General features: G+C 36.9%; 2 protein-coding genes across 2 annotated transcripts; both read left to right on the top strand.

Moving 5' to 3' along the window:
* Positions 1-17,273: 17,273 nt before the first annotated feature.
* On the top strand, positions 17,274-17,936 carry LOC145657625 (toll-like receptor 2). Its single transcript, XM_081713840.1, has one exon. The coding sequence runs from the start codon at positions 17,274-17,276 to the stop codon at positions 17,934-17,936; it is 663 nt and encodes a 220-aa protein (XP_081569966.1).
* Positions 17,937-18,000: 64 nt separating this feature from the next.
* Positions 18,001-19,518, top strand: LOC113583650 (toll-like receptor 2). Its single transcript, XM_081713839.1, is given in 4 exon segments — positions 18,001-18,072; positions 18,204-18,234; positions 18,237-18,575; positions 18,578-19,518. Coding segments are annotated over 4 exon segments (1,341 nt in total). The 3' UTR covers positions 19,477-19,518.
* The last annotated feature ends 722 nt before the right edge of the window (positions 19,519-20,240 follow it).

Genomic DNA, 20,240 nt, shown 5'->3' with positions numbered 1-20,240 from the left:
TAGAGTTTAACAGGAGGCAGTGAAAACCAATCTCCGTTCTCTTAGGTAACGGAAATTACCAGTACAGAGGGCATTTTAAATGACTGTAATCTTACAGAGTGCACTCGCTTTCTTTTGAACTCGGGGCAGCCATGTCCTGTCATGACTATGTTAACAGTGTGCCACTAATGACAAGAATCTCCCAAAATGCCTGATAATAGCACCTTGCACACTGAGTACTGAAGGAGGCCCCATGCACCAACAGTATTGCCTCAGGTTTGTGGTAACTATCTTGGCTGGTCTTTTCCTCTTTAAGACACTCCTTAATCTTATCACCCTTATAACAGGAAGGCTTATAATAGGAGGAAACTACTGCCAACAATTACAATTGAATATGTTATATTAAAGGTTTTGTTTTGTTTTTGTTTTTTTAAAGGTGGGAATGTCTGCAGCTCCCTTTTAGGTTTTGCACCACATCTAAAGAGGATATGTTATGCATAATAATTTAGCAAAACATCATAAATCAAGCAGCTGGCAGAACCGCAGGAAGCCTCTTGTTGAGGTCTGAGGTGGCCATTTTGTGGACATAGAAAGCTTTTCTTCAGAGACAAGGGGGCTCGTGACTGATGACCTGCAATTTGACCTCAGGAAAAGTCAGTCTGAAAGAAGATGTTCAAATACTCCTTAAAACTCACCATGTTTTTCCCAGTGCGGGTAATACATGACTGAAGATAAAGTATATATTTGGAAACACTTAACCAGCCAGATTATGGAAATCTGCTTTTTCCAGAGTTCTGTGTCATATACAGAAAACACAGATCCACTGGTTTTACAAATTTTTACAATTTTTGTGCAAGTTTTTTACCCCCCTAAGAACCCCCCAATGATAACCACTACATGTGTGATAAGATGCTACAATCAAAAGCACATCCTTTAGATATAAATAGAAATTGTTCTATGGCTAAAAAAAGCAACTTTTTTAATATATTATTTAAAAACATTTTTTAATGTAGTGTAGAACCTCTGTGAATATCTTATTGCTTGCCCTGACATTGAGTCTAGAATCAGGGCTAAATAGTAGGATGGACCATATATGTTGTGTATGTATATATCTGGCATGTATGTTTGTCTGTCTGTCTGCCCTGCTTTGTCAAACGAGAAGTAATCATTGTGCTGTCCCCATGGTAACGTTATTAATATACATTCATTTAAATACTTCTCTCCATGCACCTTAATACTCAGCACAGTAGATCTAAACAAAGTAATGTGTCTAAATATGCCTTGACTGAGATAAGAAGAGACTTTTATGCATCATGGTGTATGATCATTTCAATCAAGTGTTATTTTATCAGAAAACTGAATCTAGTCTAAATCTGTTCTGAAATCATGAGAATGTATTACACACTGTTTACAGCAAGCATTGCTGAATAGAGATCTTCTTTCAGGACTTTGGTCTTTGGATATCTACCAGTGTCACTGTTTTAGGTACAGAGGGCTTGTTACAGAGTGAACAAAGTATTTGCCACTGCCAAAACCAATATTAGCACAAATTATTTAAAAAGTCCAACTTTGAGCTCCTAAACAACATCTAACAGCACCTGGCTGACTTTGAACCATCCACACACCACAAACATCTACTCACATTCAGCATTTGGTGTGTGTCAAGAGCAGGAACATGGTATTACTGTTTGATGACTTTAGAATACTTTGCACAGCCAAGCAGATCTCTTCCTATCTGACACATAGCAAATCTGTCTTAATTTTTTCATCCATCCTCTTGCATTCACTTGTGAAGCTGAAACTCAGGAGGAGCTCAAGAGGAAAGGTGTCCTGCTCAGGAGGAGAATAAATTGTGGTGTCCTGTTTTGAGATTTGTGATGGCTCCTGTGTTCTCCAAGGACCTCAACTAATCACCAGGCCTCTGTTGACACTGCAATTTAGCACCCTCTAGTGGAGTTACCTGTCTTTTCCTCTACACATATATCTAGGTATCTTTGTCAGGAATTAGTAGCTGTGAATGTTTCAGACTCATCAGCTCCAAAGTCATGATACATGTTTTCTCTTCCACTATAGAGACCATTTAGATTTCTATACTCTAGTTAGAACCCATGGCTTATCAGTGCACTCAACAATTTATATACATTTTTATCATTTGCCTACATTATTCTTTCTGTCAGATATCTCATACAGATTATGGACTTTTCTGACCAATATTTTATGATGGAGTCTGGGTATGATTTCAAACTCCACTCTCCTGCATAGTTATGTGGTCTGTTAACTCAATAGGTTTTCTGACTAAAGTATTTTGAAATCAGGAGAACTGGCCAATAAGTAATATTCCCACAACATTTCTAACGGCTGCCTTACATCATGAGCAGCTGGCCTACTAAATCAGTCCAGTCATTCCTATCTAGATAACAAATTCCGCTGTATTTACATATGGAAAAGGTCTGTTTTGGAGAGGTCTTGTTGGGTCACAAGGTCATGTATTGTTAGGTTGTTTACTATGGTAAAGATGCATTTGGCCAGGATTTGTTTTAAAACTTGGCATAAACAGATAGCCTCAACATATTATAGAATTAAATTTTAGCATGACCAAATCTAGAAAGAAACAATGGTTTTTCCTGATGCACATTGTGGCTAAAGACTTTGTAGTAGTTGTAACACTGTCTATATGTAATATGAAAATAAAATTACTATATTCTTAAAAATGCAAAAGAAGTCCTAAACGTTTTAAAAGCTCCCCATAAAAGTTTTAAGATCCCAGAATCATTATTGTTCTTATAATGTTGATGCTCCTTGACGATAATAATATTAAAAGTACTATGGTATACTAGGCAAATATAAGAATTAAAACCCAGCAAAGATGAATGGGGTGTGTCTTCTGCTTGATGTAATTGTTGGCAGTTTTAATTTTGTCTCATGCAAAAAGTTACTCAGACATGTGACTATCTGATTAGTCATATTCATTTGCAACAGCTTGTTTGAATCAGTGTGACGCCATTCAGCTGATGTATTCATTTGTCTTCTAAAACTCTACAGTGTTCTGCATTGTTCCTGATTCACCACAAACCAATGATATCAGATTCCAGACAAGAAACATCAAGACACTCCTCAAACAGCCCCCAGAGCTGAGAAGAAGCGTAGACTAAACAACTTTACAAAGCAGACGCTCCTCAGAGCCAACACATTTGACCAGCTGCTCCTGTTGCATTTACAGTTGTGTGATATCTCCATGTTTTCATAAGGGTTTAATGTACATCTTAACACATCCTCACACTGCAGGGTTCACTGTGCCTTGGGCTAGATGGCTGCTAGTTCCATTTGGGACTAACCCATTTGCTGTCAGTGGCTGCTATAAATTCCATCTGGTCCTTACACACACACACACACACACACACACACACACACACACACACACACACACACACACACACACACACACACCTGTGTCAGAACTCCCAGGAAGAGGTATGCAGTAAACCTCGGGCCCCACTGGGGCCTGGCAGGGGACCCCAGTGTGGGAAGAGAATTCTGAGTGGCTGTGGGCAGTGTGAGGCAGGTGTGGAGAAAGCAGGGGAGCTGGTCCAGGTCCCAAGCATAGGCCTGAGGAGGAGGACAAGTCCTGTAATCCTGCCTGGCTAGGGAATAACACCAGAGATATTTTCCACCATCAATAAGCCAGAGGCAGATTTTTCATCTAAGCAGCCTGAGGTGAGAACTATTTCATCATTGTATAATGAGGCAGTGAATATGGGTGATGACACTTGCATGGCAGAAGTACATAAATAAGCATTTTATTGATTATAGCTGAAAACACAGCTGGAAGGACAGGTTTAGAAAACTAAAGACACCAATTGAGTTATAATAATTTTATAACAACATTGAATAATTATTTAGGAATAAGGGTAGGTTGACTATCCTCCAAAGATACAGCATTTAGAGTATATCACTCTTCTCTTTGGAACAAGCAAGATGCTGCAATTCACCCTAAGGCATCTCATTCAAAACTAAAGATAAAAGACAAGCAAATTAATATTTTTTTGTTTTGAAGTAGAATGGACAGATCATTTCTCAATACTGGTTTTGTAGTTAGAGAGCATGTTTAACCTATGGTTCTATATGTTATTAATAAAACTATAACTGAATGGAGATTCATGTAAATATTTATGATTAAAAGTTATTTAATATTTTTTATTATATTAAAAAATAATTCTGAATTTGTAAATTAATTGTAGTATTTTGTATTGTTATACACACAATGTGCACACAGACTAAACAAGCAAGATTGATTAATCAAATCCAAATATTTGCCAAACTTAAAAAGGTTGTATGCTTATTTAATTCTGCATGTAACTATTTAACAGGGGTACATTCATTTATTTTTCCTTTCAGGCTCACACTGTTTTCGGATTAATCTATGAGCACTCACATCTCACCAAGCGAAGCGACTGCCCAGTTTTTAAATCCATCACTCTTTAAGCAATAGTAAGGATAAAATAACCAGGAGATTCACACTGATTAAAATTCTGAATCTATACTACTGATACTGCAAACTTGAAATTCTGTAATGGAAATGTGATCATGTCTAATGGGAAATATCGGGTCAACAAACCTAACAAGCCATAGGTCCTTATAAAGTCAGGGTAATTCTACCCATATTCAGTAACAGGTTAGCATTATATGATTATATGTTTGACAAATGGAGCAATTTCATTGTCAGTGTATTAGGGCTAAAGAGAAGTTTATGGCGTGTTGGTTTACTGTCACCATGAGGCCATTGAGAGATGTGGCTGTGAGAAGGGAGGACATCTTTTACAGTGCTTATGGTTGGAATCTATTCCTCCATATGGGCATATGTAGTAGTAGACAATTTAACAGGCAGGCAGTCATGTTCAGTGTCATACGTACTCATTGTAGTATATGTGACTAAATCTATGGGGTAATCATGTGCAATCAGAAATTTGTTACAATTCATGATCATTCAAGCTGAGCAGGCATTAGGAATTCAGAGATAAGGTCTTAAGTTGTTGTCTTTTGTGCACCATGGACCAGAATAAATTACATGTTCTTGCAATGTAAACCTAGTATATCAAGGAAAAAGAGTACATTCAAACTTGACTTGAAGTTGACTGACAAATGAAAGGTCTTCTGCCTTGCATTTATGGATATTGTGATGACACAAGTAAAATTAAAACATTTAATATTAATATTTACATCTCTTTTATATTTCTGTCACTTGTCTGGAGTCCAGCTGTCAAATACTGTTACAGCTGTTCTTCTGGAGCTTAAATATGCAAAGGCAACAGGATTATGTTGATTGGTTCATTAGTGAGCTTCTCACTGCCTTTAATGGACTATACTTGATTGTCTTGCTATTTATTTGATATTAGAGTACCCTGAAAGCACTGATAAATTATTGCTGGGTAAAAGATAAATTATTGCTGGGTAAAAGGGTAAAATCTCAGCACATACTGTATCAGTTTAGAGTTCAGATAGACCAGTGATTTTGTTGCAGCCAGGTAATGATTTATTCTCTGAAGATAAATATGGGAAAGAACTCTGTGTTCTGTGAGAATTGAGGTACGATTTCCTGAGTAATTTTTGTTATTCTTTTCATTTTTGTAATGGTGAGCGGTAAGGAGGTGGACGCATGTACGGAGAGGAGCGAGATTTATTAAGGACAAATCCAAAATCAGAGTCATTGTAGCAGTCCAGGGTCATAGAATCAACACGGCGAGTATGTGGATACATGAGCAAAACAAAAACACAATCAAACAAGGGGCGGTGAAAACAAAACTACGGCATGTAACTAAAATACACAAGACAGGGAAAACATGGAACATTGAAGATGGGTGGGACTAATTGTGACAGTACCCCACCCCAAAGCACGCAACTCCAGGTTGCACAAACAAGATCCACTAAAATCAGGAAAAGACTAGGACAAGACACCAACAGGAACAGAACGGGCAAGACGCAGAGCAGGGACAGGACCCAGACGAGACACAGGAGCAGGAACAGGAGCCGAACATGGGGCACGATGAAGAACAGGCACTGGAACAGAAGACATAACAGAAGCAGACACAGAAACTTGGGAAACAGGAGCAGACAGAACAGGACAAGAACCAGGAGCAGAAGCAGGAACCGACACAGAAACCTGAGGGACACAAGGAGTAAACAAAGAAGTAGGGACAAGGGCAGGCTTGGCACGGGAACATGTAGAGTGGCTTCTTCCACTCCAGGAACAGGAGCTGGTGGGTCTGGGGGCACGGCTGTGGTGTTCAGCGGCGGCGGGTCTGGGGGGTCCGGACGTGTGCCTGTGGCATCCGGCGGTGGGTCCGGAAGCAGGTCCAACAGGTCCAGATACTGAGTCAAAGAAACAGACCTGATAACAGGATAAGCAGCATCCACTGCACCGGGGACTGGATCAGGATGGGCAGCGTCTTCCATGCCGGAGATGGAGTCTGGGTCAGGATGGACGGCGTCTTCCAAGCTTGACTGGGGTTCCAACAGTGCAGCAATTATGGCCCACAGCTGGTCCCAGAGTTCTGAGGGTTTGGCTGAGGTGGTCAATGGCGGGTCCGGGAGGTCCGGAGGCACGGCAACGTGCTCAGCGGCGGGTTCAGGAGGTCCAGAGGTGCGGCTACAGCGCTCAGCGGTGGGTCTGGAGGCAGGGCCAACAGGTCCAGAGGATTAGCCACAGGAACAGAACATGTGATGTCTCTCACGCCGGGAACAGGAACCAGATCAGGATGGCCAGTGGACGCAAGTGCAGAGAAGAATGAGATTTATTAAGGGCAAATCCAAAATCAGTGTCATTGTAGCAGTCCAGGGTCATAGAGCCAACACAGAGAGTATGTGAATACATGAGCAAAACAAAAATACACGGAACAGGGGAATCAGGCTATAACAAAGACTAGGGGAAACTCGGGGCTAAGAAACACAAAGGCTAGGATACACAGAGTACACGCTTACAGGTATACAGAAACGGGCTTTCAAAAACATTCAACACATAAATGCACAGATTCAAATAAACACAACCATTCAAATAAACATGCATATAAATGCAATGACCAGCCAAGACTAAGGGAACAAAGCAGGGTTTAAATACATGAACTAAACAAGGTTAGAAATGAGGGACAGGTGTGGAAAATCAAACGAGGGGCGGAGAAAATGAAACTACAGCATGGAACTAAACTACACAAGACAGGGAAAACATTAAACACGGAAACTGGGAGGGACTAATCTTGACAATTTTCAGTCTCCTAAACTGTAGAGAATTGTTTAGTTATTAATCTTAAATCATATAATTTAGTCACTACTGTGAATTATTCAGTAACTACATTGACAGTCATAAGAAAGGTATATAGTTACTAGAGTGAGGAGTGAGGTGTATTTTATGCCCTGGAGGCTTGCTAACAATCAGGATTGACAAAATTCCTTTAATCAAAAACAGCTCTTATTTTGAAGAAGCCTGGACTCAAAAAGGATACAATCAAGTAAGTTCAGATGCACTGCATTTTAGATGGCCCCTACAACTATTCTCAACCAATCAGGTGTTAACATAAAGGATATAAACATAAATATTCTGATCAATAAAAAGACATGCATTCTATGCATTCAGTAATCTCTTTACTAAACTGTAAATTCTGTATATTCAGCCTAGTAAGCAATGTTTTGTCTGAGCTATGTTTAGATCCAAATCAGAGGTTATAGCATTTAGCACCATGTTGATCACAGATGATCCTTTTAAGCCTTAAAAAGATATTAATAAATCTTACAGAATGCAGCTTTAAACCTACCAAGCTGCATTATTTGTCCAACAGGTGTAGCTAGTGAGCTTTTCATAATAGCATAGTGAAGTGAAATTAATGTACAGTATAGTAGCTCAGAGCACATGAGGTGTACAGTTTTCATATTCACTTCTCAAAACCTTATCTGAAGTTGTGGCAAGAAGTCTATTATTTTATCACTAATAGTGATATTGCCTACCACACAAAAACTGAGGGTTTATTATGTAATGCCAACAAACAGCAAACCACTCTATTTGGCCACTTCAAGATGCTCAGCATGATGTGAAGCATATATTCCTCATATACCAGGTTCGGCACAATGCCTAATTTACTCAGCCCTTGTTTTGGGAGGTCTGTTGCTAGAATGACATTGTGATTATGCAATACAGCACCCTCAGAACCTCACACTGCTTTCTGCTACTAACTGATCTATAACCCTGTGCACCTTCAAGCATTTTTCATTATGAAATGCTTAACAGCCACAGACAATGTGTCAGAGCCTTGAATAGTATACAGTTTGCAGTAGCTAGAAACAAGCAATGGGTCAACAAAATGGATGCAAACTAGGCCATACACTCTTTTGAATAATAATTAAGGTACGACCTGTTATCATTTGATGTTCAGTGTTTATTTTAGCCAACATCACCTTATTCTGTTTTCTGTCTGTTGTTAAGCTTAACATAAAATGATCTCCTCTATGAAGAAGAATCCAGTTAAGGCAGAACTTAGGTCCAATGTTTAGATGTTACATATCTCTTACTTTATCTTATTCTTTCCCTTAATCTCCTTTAAAAATTAATAAGTGAATTTCATTAATCAATGATCAATTATTTCATTCATCAATCACTCAGCAAAATAGGAAGCTCAAACAGGTGAGCTTTCTGTTGAGATGTTTATTTAAAAAAAACCTCAGTTAATTATATGACAAAAATATCCATCTTGCTCTAACAGTGTGACATTCCACAAGCAAGAACAATAGAAATCCTTGGAAAGAACACACTAAATGTAGCTAGTTTTTTGTTTGTTTGTTTGTTTTTTAATATATATAAAACTTAACTAGTCATTTACTATAATGTCTTATTGGGCTCAATGGGATTTTTTTTAAATCAGTGTTCTGCTTAGCTTGGCCAATCTAGTACCAGTTAAAAACAACTCGTGAAATAAATAAATAAATAAATAAATAAATAAATAAATAGATAGATAGATAGATAGATAGATAGATAGATAGATAGATAGATAGATAGATAGATAGATAGATAAAAACGAAACGTGGAATATGTGTGGTTGTTTCTCACTAGTGAGGTTATCAGTTCTTTTTGCATATCTTACAATTTCCACTTTATTTCACGATCCCACAGAAAAGCTTCCACTATGGTGTGGTTAGGTGTGGAGTGTTTCTGAAGTTGCATATATGAGAGGCCCTTTAAGTCATTATTCAAATACGTCTCACACTCACTATCAAACCTCTTAGACTCACCATCATACTCTCTCACAACCACTGTCATACTCTTCGGCGTTCTTGATAGTGAATGAGAGAAAGCTTAATATTGAATGACAGTTTGACGGTCACGTTTTCTGATTGGTCTATACAGTTGTCCTTTAAATGAGCAGTTTCTGATTCGCTTAAAGTCAAATTTGTCTCTCCCCCATGTGCGGTAAATTTCCTAACGTCTAAATATCCCCCGTACACTGCGTTAAATGGCTCAAACCCAGATTAATGAGGGCAGGCCTTTAAAAAATATTAAATTCACCTAATGACGTCAACACTATGGCAAACACTTTGTGACAGCGGCAACAACCGCCAATGCGGAGATGCATCGTTTATTTAATCCTGCGGGAGGAATTAGTGACCGTACTAGAACCAGCCAAATGCAAGCTCCACGGTACCAAACCGTTTTCTCAGTTTGGGTGTCAAAGCCGCGACGAATATGGAGCTCATTATTTTTGCAAAACTTGAGAGCTTGAAGGACCTGATATGAGAACTCGTAAAACAAGATTTGAACTTGTATCTTTAATGTGACAACTGCTCAATAAAAAATTCTAAGACAGGCCAAACTATTATAATGTGTCTGGGCCACAGACAGTGTTTTGGCAAGCTTAGCGTCACTAGTAGGCTAGTTAAAATAGCTACCTACATAACGTCATTACAATTCCAGTTTTCACCAAGTGACTATTTCAATCGTATTTTAATATTGCTGACTTAATCCCGATTGCTAAAATTGCATTATCCGCAATCCGCAAAACAGTGCGGATTAAATAAACGTAGGGTCGTTTGTTGTGCCATCATTGACGGAGGAAGAGCAGAGCTCATTTTCTGCGTCCATTTTTTAAAAACAAAATTATTATTTTTCCGCGCAAAAATAAGCGCCTTTTATTTGTCGCAAATTACGTCTCATCCTCACTGCCCGTCTGCTTCTGATCCCGTGCAAGTGCACAAATCATTTTTCCAAAAGGTCTACTGACAAGTGATGCAAAAGTCGAGACGGGCTGATTTGAAGTTGTGCTATCATGTTTAAGATGTACAGTAAAAAAATGAATTTGTGTACAAATAAATATATTTAATATTTGTTCACACATTTATGACTTTTTTCTCTGTGACCTCAGATCTAAAAATACAGTTGGAATTTTTTTGTGCTAGTGAAAATGTTAACATTCACATTCAGATCTTTATTTTGCAAGTTCTCACGTCAAAAATACAAGCGCAAATTATAGTTACAAGTTCTCACATTTAAAATACAAGTACAGAATTTGTTTTACAAGTTCTCAAACCAGTTCCTTCAAGCTATCAAGTATTGCAACATAATTATCTCCATAGTCAAGTGTGGGAGGGTTAGTGATCACTGAGTGTTACTGCTTTATTTCAGTAAGTTAAACAACTGCACAGTAGACTGAGATATAAATGACTGCAAACAAATGAGCATACAAACAATAACTCACCTTTGTCATGGCTTTGAAGCCCACCCAGGGAAAAACTCTTGTGTTTGTTACCATACTGCTTGCATTTGGTTGGTTCCAGTATAGTCATTAATTCCTCCCCAAGGACTGAATAAATTACGCTTCTCCTCATTGGCTGTTCTATATAATTTGTTAGATCCATGTATATCATTTGTTAGATCAATGTATATCATTTGTTAGATCCATGGACACACTACATGACTTTCAAAGACATTATATCACTGGTACTGTTCACACAGTAAATCTTGAAGCCATTGTGGTTTGCACACTACATGACTCACTGGCGACAGGGAATAACTCACTACGATATGTTTCACCATCCAATGGATCTGTCTGGCCTCCAAACTACATTTTGTCACAGGGAGAATGATGTGATACCATTCATGAGATGGATTAAATAATTCACATACAGTGACGGAGAGCTGATTTTGGAGCCCCAAGCAAACATTGATTTGCTTGTGATCTGGAGCTTTTCCTCTGCAACCTCTGTCGTCGAGCAGAAAATCAGAACTAAAATTGTGTAGTGTGAAATCAGCATAAGAGGCCAATAGCCTCATTCATCGGAGTCTGCCCTCTTGGTTCCATTTAACATGGCCTTCTGGGATTTCCAGTTGTTAATAAAGTAGCTGCATATGGGGTAGGAGCATATTTAACTATAAGCCAATCAGAAACTGCTCATTTAAACAACACCTGTCGAGACCAATCAGAAAATGCGACCACAAAACTCTCTTGTTCACTCTCAAACTTTCTCTCATTCACTATCAAGAATTCCTAAGAGTATGACAGTTTGTGTGAGAGAGTTTGATGGTGAGTCTAACAGGTTTGATAGTGAGTGTGAGAAGTGTTTGAATAATGGCCTAAAGGGCTTCTTATACATATGCAACTTTAGAAGTGGGGGGGGGGGGGTTGATAGTGGTGTGAGAGTATGATGGTAAGTGTGAGAGGTATGTTTGAATAATGGCCTAAAGGCCCTCTCATGCATATGTATCCTCTGAATTTGTCACACATTTGTTGAAACGCCTATGTTGCTGTTTTGGTTAAACTGGTTTCAGAATATGTATGCTAGCTATGCATTTCCAATGTGATTGTAAAATGTAGAGTATTTTTATACTAATGGTAATGTTTATGTTTTGTAGGTTTACAGCATGTTTTTAATTTGCCCTTTGTTTGGTTATCTCAGCCACCATAACAAAACTGTCATTTTTTTTCAGAAACTTTCAAATAGCTACTACAATGAAAAATCAGATACTTTAGTGACAAATATAGTAAAGATAAACTACTGTTAAAGCCTTTACATGCTGCTAAAATGTCTGATGTATTTCATAAAGCTCATAACTGTGGATATTGAATCTATAGGGTTCCATCCTGGTCCAAGCCAGAAGATTTGTTTCCTGAGATACAAACAAGTGCTTCAAACAACTGTTGTTGTTTAATGAGCAATTCAATACAAGTTCAGGTCTGAAGAGTGTGTCACATTTTAGTAAAACCGAGTCACTGAGTTTTTTGGACCATTATTTTAGGTAATGGGTACATCTAAAATCCGTAGATGGGTAGGGGGGTAGTCAGCCCACAAGGCTCAATATTCTAGTATGCAGAGTGTATCCGCAGAGTGGGAAATTTCAGAGAATTCAGCTCAAATGTATTTTTATATTTCTTTACCAAAAGGTGTTGTTCCAAAGCAGGACATATGTCCAGGTCCAAGACCCCAATTAGCAAGCCAAAGGTGACAGTGGCAAGAAAAAACTCCCCAAGAGCATGAAGAAACCTCAAGGGGAACCAAGACTCAAAAGCGGGAACTTATCTTCCCCTGGTCTACACCACACAGCACAACAAGAACACTAAATTAACTAAGCACTAAGAATTCTAAAAATAAGATTAATTATATGGTACTGCATGCCTAAGCAGCCTTATGGCAGACACTGCTTGAGCTAAGATGCTATTTAATCATGTTTTGGAGGCTAGGTTTTGTAATTGAGAAGCTGCTGAATATAACAGGTCTTTTAAAGGACATGCTCCTCTTTCAGATAACAAAACTGTTATCTTTGTTTGAACCAATCAATGTTTGAACCCATCACTTTACCAGCTCATCAATAGATTTGTGATGGTAAGTACTCTACTGTTGCAATACTGAAGGAGACATGTAAGAGGCTAATGCCCTTCATATGTGTCTTCTGGAGGGGGTGTGATGAAGGATACCCGAGTGCATGCTTGGAAAACAGAACTGCATTCTTATTGGTGGCTGGTCATGCAATATTTGTGAGAGTCATCACATTTTCATATAAGGACATGATGTCTAGTCCTTGTCACAAGAACACCAGACATTCTTCCTGAACGATGGTGTCAATGCATACGAAGGCATCACAAGACAATGTCTAAAATGATACAGAAAGACAAATAGCCATTAGCTCATTTGAATGTGTTGATTTGGGTAGCTAGCTATCACGCTAACAGATAATGTCTAAAATCCCTGTGCACTGGTGGCATCACAGTAACAGTTATTATAAATATAGTCAAATGGATAGTTTCCAACTACATTCTCATTCAGCAAGAGATAGCTACACTAATCATTAGAAAGTAGCATGTAGCCTAAACTTTATTACTAGAATTAGCAAACCCGGTGTTCTTGTTGGTGACTTGATGGTGTTTAATCAATCATTTTAAAGCCAAGATACCAACTATACCCTACAATGTAATTCAAGCATTCAGTTATGAACATTATTAGTTTTCACATCGAATTGACACATTAGAGACTCTAAAATATGAGCCTTGGACTTGTTCTGAGTGATTTGTTTGTGTGTCTGTAACAAAATTATACAGTACAGCCAGAGTTCAACAATTTGATGATTGCATGATGTCCCCAGGAATTTGAAAAAACACATTAATTTCTTTCTTAGCATAGGAATGTGTGATAGTTTTCACACTGTTCAAGAACGGTTGAGTTCCAGTTGGTTTTAGCATACAAAGATAATTAGATAACCATTTTCCCTTTTATAAACATCTTGTCTCTTTGTCAATCTCTAAGATGTCACCTAAAAAGGAATAACGTTGTGTCATAGGTCTTAAAATTAGATACATATCTTATTGTTCTCATAGTGATAACAAATGAAGTAGTTTCACAGTTTCTGAAATGTTGTACATGCCTCACCTTTATATATATGGACATGGACATGACATCTATGGACATGACAGATGTCAAAACAGCATGTCATATCCAATAGTTCCTTCATGTTTGTTTGTTTTGTTTTTTTTCAGATTTACCTGACCTCTGAAAAATACAGAAATCTGTCTGTTTTAGTTAAAGTCACAGTTTTGAAATTACTGACAGAAAAAACACTCTGAAAACAAAATGATTAATGCATTTTTCTTTCTATCCAGTGAACATTTTCCAGAAATGTAATTTTCTGTAATATATGAAGGTGAGCCAAAATTCTGGTGAGCCAGAATATAATCCCTGTTACAGATGGATGAACAAAGGGATAATAAGATTAAATAGATAATTTTAAGAGTTAAAGGTTTAGATATGGTTTAAACACCAAATGAGACACTGTGACGTTTAACGGGTTACGGAGGATGCGGGGACAAGGCACGTTAAACAGAACATACGTTTTAATAACAAGCACGACTCAACACACACACACAAACACACTGCGTGGGTCAAACACCGACAACTTTGACAATACGACACGAGACTTATATACACTCATGACAATTACACACAACAAGGATCAGGTGCACAACACAAGAGAGTGTGGCAATATGGACATGCACACAGAGACACACAGACACACACACACACACACACACACACACACACATTTGAGGGGGGAGGGGCCGTACTGTGACAAACATTACAAGTAAAAAAGTACAACACTGATTAACACTGATTTTGATCACAGTTGACTAAAGTTTTGACATTTTGATTGCTGTTAGTGTAAAAGCATGACTGCATAGCATGTTTAATGTAAAAAAATCCATTGCACTAAATTTGTAGCCTCAGTCTTGGATGAATATTGTGTCTTAGAGGGCTATTAGTCTCTATAAGTTCAGTGTTGCATTTTTCAGAAGTGAAACGCAACAGCTTTCACTTCTGCAAGATGTGAAAGCTTTGTTCTAAAGGCATGGTTCTGCTCCAGTACAGTTATTTGGCTTTTCCTTGCTTTTATCAATGGAGATTTAGACTAATTGATGCATTAATAACATCAGACATTTTAGTACTTAGGTTTACACATAGTGTAAATTGTTATTTTTCTGAGAGTACACATGCACTGATTTTGCCCACATCTCCCATTGAGACAGCCATTTGATGGGATACACCTGTTTGAGGTAAGCAAACTAAATGTGAACAGTAGCTTGGAAAGATGCCATGACAGGCTGGCTACACATGTAGAGGAAATACATTAGCCTGATGCCTTCTAATTCGAAACTCATCATATAATGGAAAGATCCAGGCAGCAAGAAGAATTTGTAATAATTAACACAGGAGAGAAAATAAAAATGAACTAACTAATCAAATAAACAAATAAATATTTAATATATTTTGAATACATTTGAAAATATAAAAATGTTCCAAGGTCTGTATTTTCTTATAAATACTTGATAGAAAAAGATTTTGTGGAGAAAGTGAAAATAACATATGAGCTATTGAAGACTGTAGTTTACAGTGTGATTTATTACAGAAATTTAGAACATGAAATAGATTTATATCATGTCATTCTCAGAAATGTTCAATAGCTTTATTATCACTGTATTGGATTTTATAACAGTTATTTAAAAACGGGTATATTTCAAGCTGCTCTCAAAATTACTCCACAGGTTACTACTGAAGATTAGATCCATTTCAAGCCTACCATTTCTAAGTAAAGCATTAGAAAAAAAGTATTTATACACATAAATTATTTCAGAAATGTAATAGATTTTCCTGAGAAATGTAACTCTGGTTTTAGATCAGGTCAGAGTACTGAGTACATAGCACTGCAAATAGAAAACTATTTGAGAGTCAAGTCTAATGCAAATATGGTTTCATTTCCAGTATTTCTATATCTTAGTACTGCGTTTGAAGGTGTCCCAACTAATTATAACCTGTTCACACAAAACAAAAAATTAAATTGTTTGCTCAACATGTTATACTTAATTGGCACAAATAAGAAATGTATATTACACAGATATAGCTATATTGAACTAACTTTGAATTGCTTGTAATTATGTTTGTAGTCATGTACATTTTAATTATTAGAGCTATTTAATTTTCAACAAAATTTGTTTGATTTATTCAAATAAACTTCAACTAGTATTAAACGACAAAAAATGTACACTGTACAATTGCAAAAGAGAAGTTTTCTGCAAAAGTAATAAGTAAAAATATATGCTTTAAACTGTAAAAAACTGTAAAAATAAACCTACAATACAAACATTTTAACAAGATTGTCAATATATTCTTACAAAATACAAATCTCTACATGGCTTGCATACACAACACACAAATACAATCAAAATCTAAACCATGGTTTCTATATGTTTCTTTAACCAAATAAATTCTTAAAATTTGTAGCTAGTTAGGATGGTTAGTTATAAACCCTCACAAGTTTAACATAGGTTTTATAACAAAATTATTAAAGCCAGTAAAACAAATTGTAAACTCTTGTTTAATTGTAGTTGTGCTGTGCAAAGCACTGTAGCTATGTACAGGTAATAAAAACTGGAACTGGAAGTAGGAGTGTGAATTTGACACAAACATTTCATGACATCTCATATCGATATTTAAAATGTCACTAAAACAGCTTTTTATTGCTTTGCAACATGTGAGAAAGTTAAAACATGTTTTATCATTATTTCATATACTGCCAATTTCTTTCAGAATTTACTTCAAGATTCTTTTTCTGGCTGTTCTTGGGTACTGCCTTCATATAGTTCTGTACATACTAAGGATGAAATATAAAATGTCTTTCTGCTATAATAAGCAAAGGTTTGTAATTTTTACCTATTAATATTTGTGAGGCACTTTGCATTAATAACAGTGGTGTATGTTTCAGTTTAGCTTTGCAGGGTACACTGCTCACATCTCCCAACCTAACATATTATATGAGTAATGTGAGCATTACAGATGCCCCCCCCCCCCCCCATGCCTATGATTAATGATTTTAATAAGCATTTGTAATTATATTTCATTATTTTAGCATTGTCTTACCACTAGTCATTTTTTTAAAATATATTTTAATATGTATGTATATATAAAATACAATTTTAATTATATTATATTAAACATATTTTAATTATAGTCCTTTTTGTTGTTTGTTTTTTCTCCTTTATTTCCTTTTATTAAACAGTCATCTTGCTCTTGAAATGTGTGAAAGGTATATATATAATATGTTGTATAAATTTGCTACAGCTTTGCTCTGTTATTCTAAAAATTATTTCCCCAAAAATCAATGGTGCACAAAATACAGAAGTGTTTTAAATCAGTATGGTGCATATTGTATCTGACATAATCTTACTGTTTGCAGAATCACTTTAATGACAGTCATATTTATAGTTTTGTCTTTACCTGGAATGTTTTCACAGACAAGCTGCAGCAATTGTGAAGAACATTCTTTCTGCACATGTTCAAAAAAGGGCTTCTACCACATACCCCAGGTGCCCTTCAGTGCTCTTGGGTTAGACTTATCTTTGAATAACATTGAGATGATTGATCAGGGAGATCTCGAAGCATACACAGAGTTGCTAGAACTCAACTTACACAAAAGCAAACTAAACGTGATATGTTCTCATCCATTTAAGTCCCAAAACCTCCCGCATCTAAATATATTGGGAAATAACTATACCACTTTGGGCAGTAATCCCATTTTCCATACACTGGCAAATTTAAGGATTCTTAAGTTTGGTAACCCTCATCTTCAGAAACTGGAAAAACATGTTTTATATGGTCTGGATTCTTTAACTAAAATTGAGTTCTACTGCAGCAATTTAAAGGCTTATAAGAATGGGAGTTTGCATCCAAATAAACCTTTAAGTGCTGTTACAATTAGAAATGCACTGACAACACCAGGAAATATACATATAACCTCCAGCATTCTATATGATGTTTCCCATCCATCAACAGCAATGGTGGTTTTAGATTTCTTATTGACTGACAATATATCTGTTTTACCTCTTTGGGAAGTATGTAATGCTGGAGTAAAAAAAAATCACTTTCTCAAATGGAATTGTAAATGACAAAATATTACAAATATGATAAATATTTTAGCAAAAAGCAGATTAATCTACCTTGAATTTGATAATGTGGAACTACAGGGTGATGGTCAATGGTATGGCAACGCAACCCATACTCTTCTGGAAACTATCCACATCCGTAAAATCTATATTACTAAACTTTTCAACTTTAGTCTACTAAAAGTATTTCCTTTTGACAATATCCATAAATTATCCATAGTGGAGTGCAATGTTTTTGTTGTGCATTGCTCACTAACTCAATTACTACAGAGGTTGGAATACCTTGATTTTACCAAGAACTTTCAGACCTGACCATACAACAAGGGTTGTGTTATGGCAGAGGCACAATGCCTCATCTCAATACTCTAAATATCAGTCAAAATTTCCTGAGGTCAATAGGAGAAATTTCCCAGTTGGTATTCCAGTTTAAAAAACTTACCTCTCTTGATTTGAGCAAGAACAATTTCAATGACATACCAGAAAATTGTGGCTGGCCCCTTAATCTTACCTTCCTCAATTTGTCAAGTACCAAGTTGTACCAAGTGACACCATATTTACCGCAAAGCTTAAACATCCTAGACCTGACTGACAATGACTTAACAACGTTCTTCCCTTTCAGCACATTTCCCAATCTGATAGAACTTAAACTGGAAATAAGTTGATAAAGCTGCCTGAGGGGAAAATATTTCCTCGTCTTGAAGCACTGTTTATTCAAAGGAATACCTTGAATATGTTTGCTAAAAGTGATCTGAGCCGTTACATGAGGTTGCAGAGCCTTGAAGCTGGGCAGAACAATTTTGTATGTTCCTGTGAGTTTGTTACTTTCCTCCAGTGTGATGTTGAAAATTTTGTCACCCTCACTGATGCTTGTGATTCTCCACTTACATTTCAAGGCCAAAAAATCAAAAGTATTCAAATGTCCATCTTTGTATGTCACATGATCCCTGCCATTTCCATTCTTTGTATTGAAACCATCGTAGTCTTTTTCCTTTGTGGTTTCACTTGCTATAAGCTGTACATCCTGTGGTACCTAAAGATGACATGGGCATGGCTTCAGGCCAAACACAAATCAGCAGTTTCCAGGAATACAAATGTCATCTATGATGCCTTTGTGTCATACAGTGACCATGATTCTGAATGGGTGGAGGAGCTTCTAGTGCCAGAACTAGAAAAGGCTGAATCTTCATTTGCCCTCTGTCTACACAAGCGCAACTTTCAACCAGGACACTGGATCTTAGATAACATAATTGATTCTATTGAGAAAAGTCACTGCACTCTCTTTGTCCTTTCTGAGCATTTTGTCATGAGTGAGTGGTGTCGCTATGAACTGGATTTTGCGCATTTCCATATTTTTGATGAAAATAATGACTCAGTTGTTTTAATTCTTCTGGAACCCATTGACAAGAAGAGCATCCCCAAGAGGTTCTGCAAACTTCGTAAAGTGATGAACTCCAAGACATACTTGGAGTGGCCCACAGAAGAAGACATGAGGGCTGAGTTCTGGCATAACCTCAAAGCTGCCCTAAGGAGAGACAAATCATGACTGTAGCAGATGGGATGGGGCAGGACAGGGTCTTTTTAATGTATCTGGTTAATTTTGTTAATATTTGTTTGGCAATTTCCAAGTATTTTATGTTTTATTAGTGTTAGTAGATGAGAGTCAAACAGAATTGTGCAAACAGTTTACACATAAATAAGGCTCTGACTTCTGTGTAAACATATGTTGTATTTTCAAAAGAAGCAATATAATAATAAAAATATGGAAAAAGGGAAAAATTGTTATCAATGAATTTTCAGTGTTTTTAAATGTGATGTTAGTTAAAAGGTCAGAATATATTTTTGTATTCTTTGTTGTGTGATGCCATGACACATGCACACAAACACACACACACACACACACACACACACACACACACTTACAAATACACATACTAAGATGGTTATTTTTAGCTGATTAAAGAACCAGTAATGATTGAGATATACTTGAGTGAAGGCAAAGAATATATGGATATATAAATATGGAAACCTTGTTTACCAGTTGTACCTCACTCGAAGTGCATGCGGGTTCTGATTATGGCCTAATTTTGGTATGGAAAACTGGCCTTTACACGTCTAAACCACTCAGGTTCGCTGAATAGCAGACAAATAGCACATCAGAACACTCACACTTATCTGGTTTAATTTAAGCTCTTATTATTATTTCTAAAGAAAAGTTTTTATTAAAGAACTCTCCTGCTGCGTCTTCTGGGTCACAGAACAACTGCTAATGATTCACTCCATGGGAGCTCTGTAATTGCATGCTTAAAT

This window comes from Electrophorus electricus, chromosome 4 (assembly GCF_041902795.1).
Source record: "Electrophorus electricus isolate QZ-2024a chromosome 4, ASM4190279v1, whole genome shotgun sequence".
NCBI classification, from domain to species: Eukaryota; Metazoa; Chordata; class Actinopteri; order Gymnotiformes; family Gymnotidae; genus Electrophorus; species Electrophorus electricus.
The sequence above is the reverse complement of the archived record's forward strand: the minus strand, read 5'-3'. Positions and strand labels throughout refer to the sequence as shown.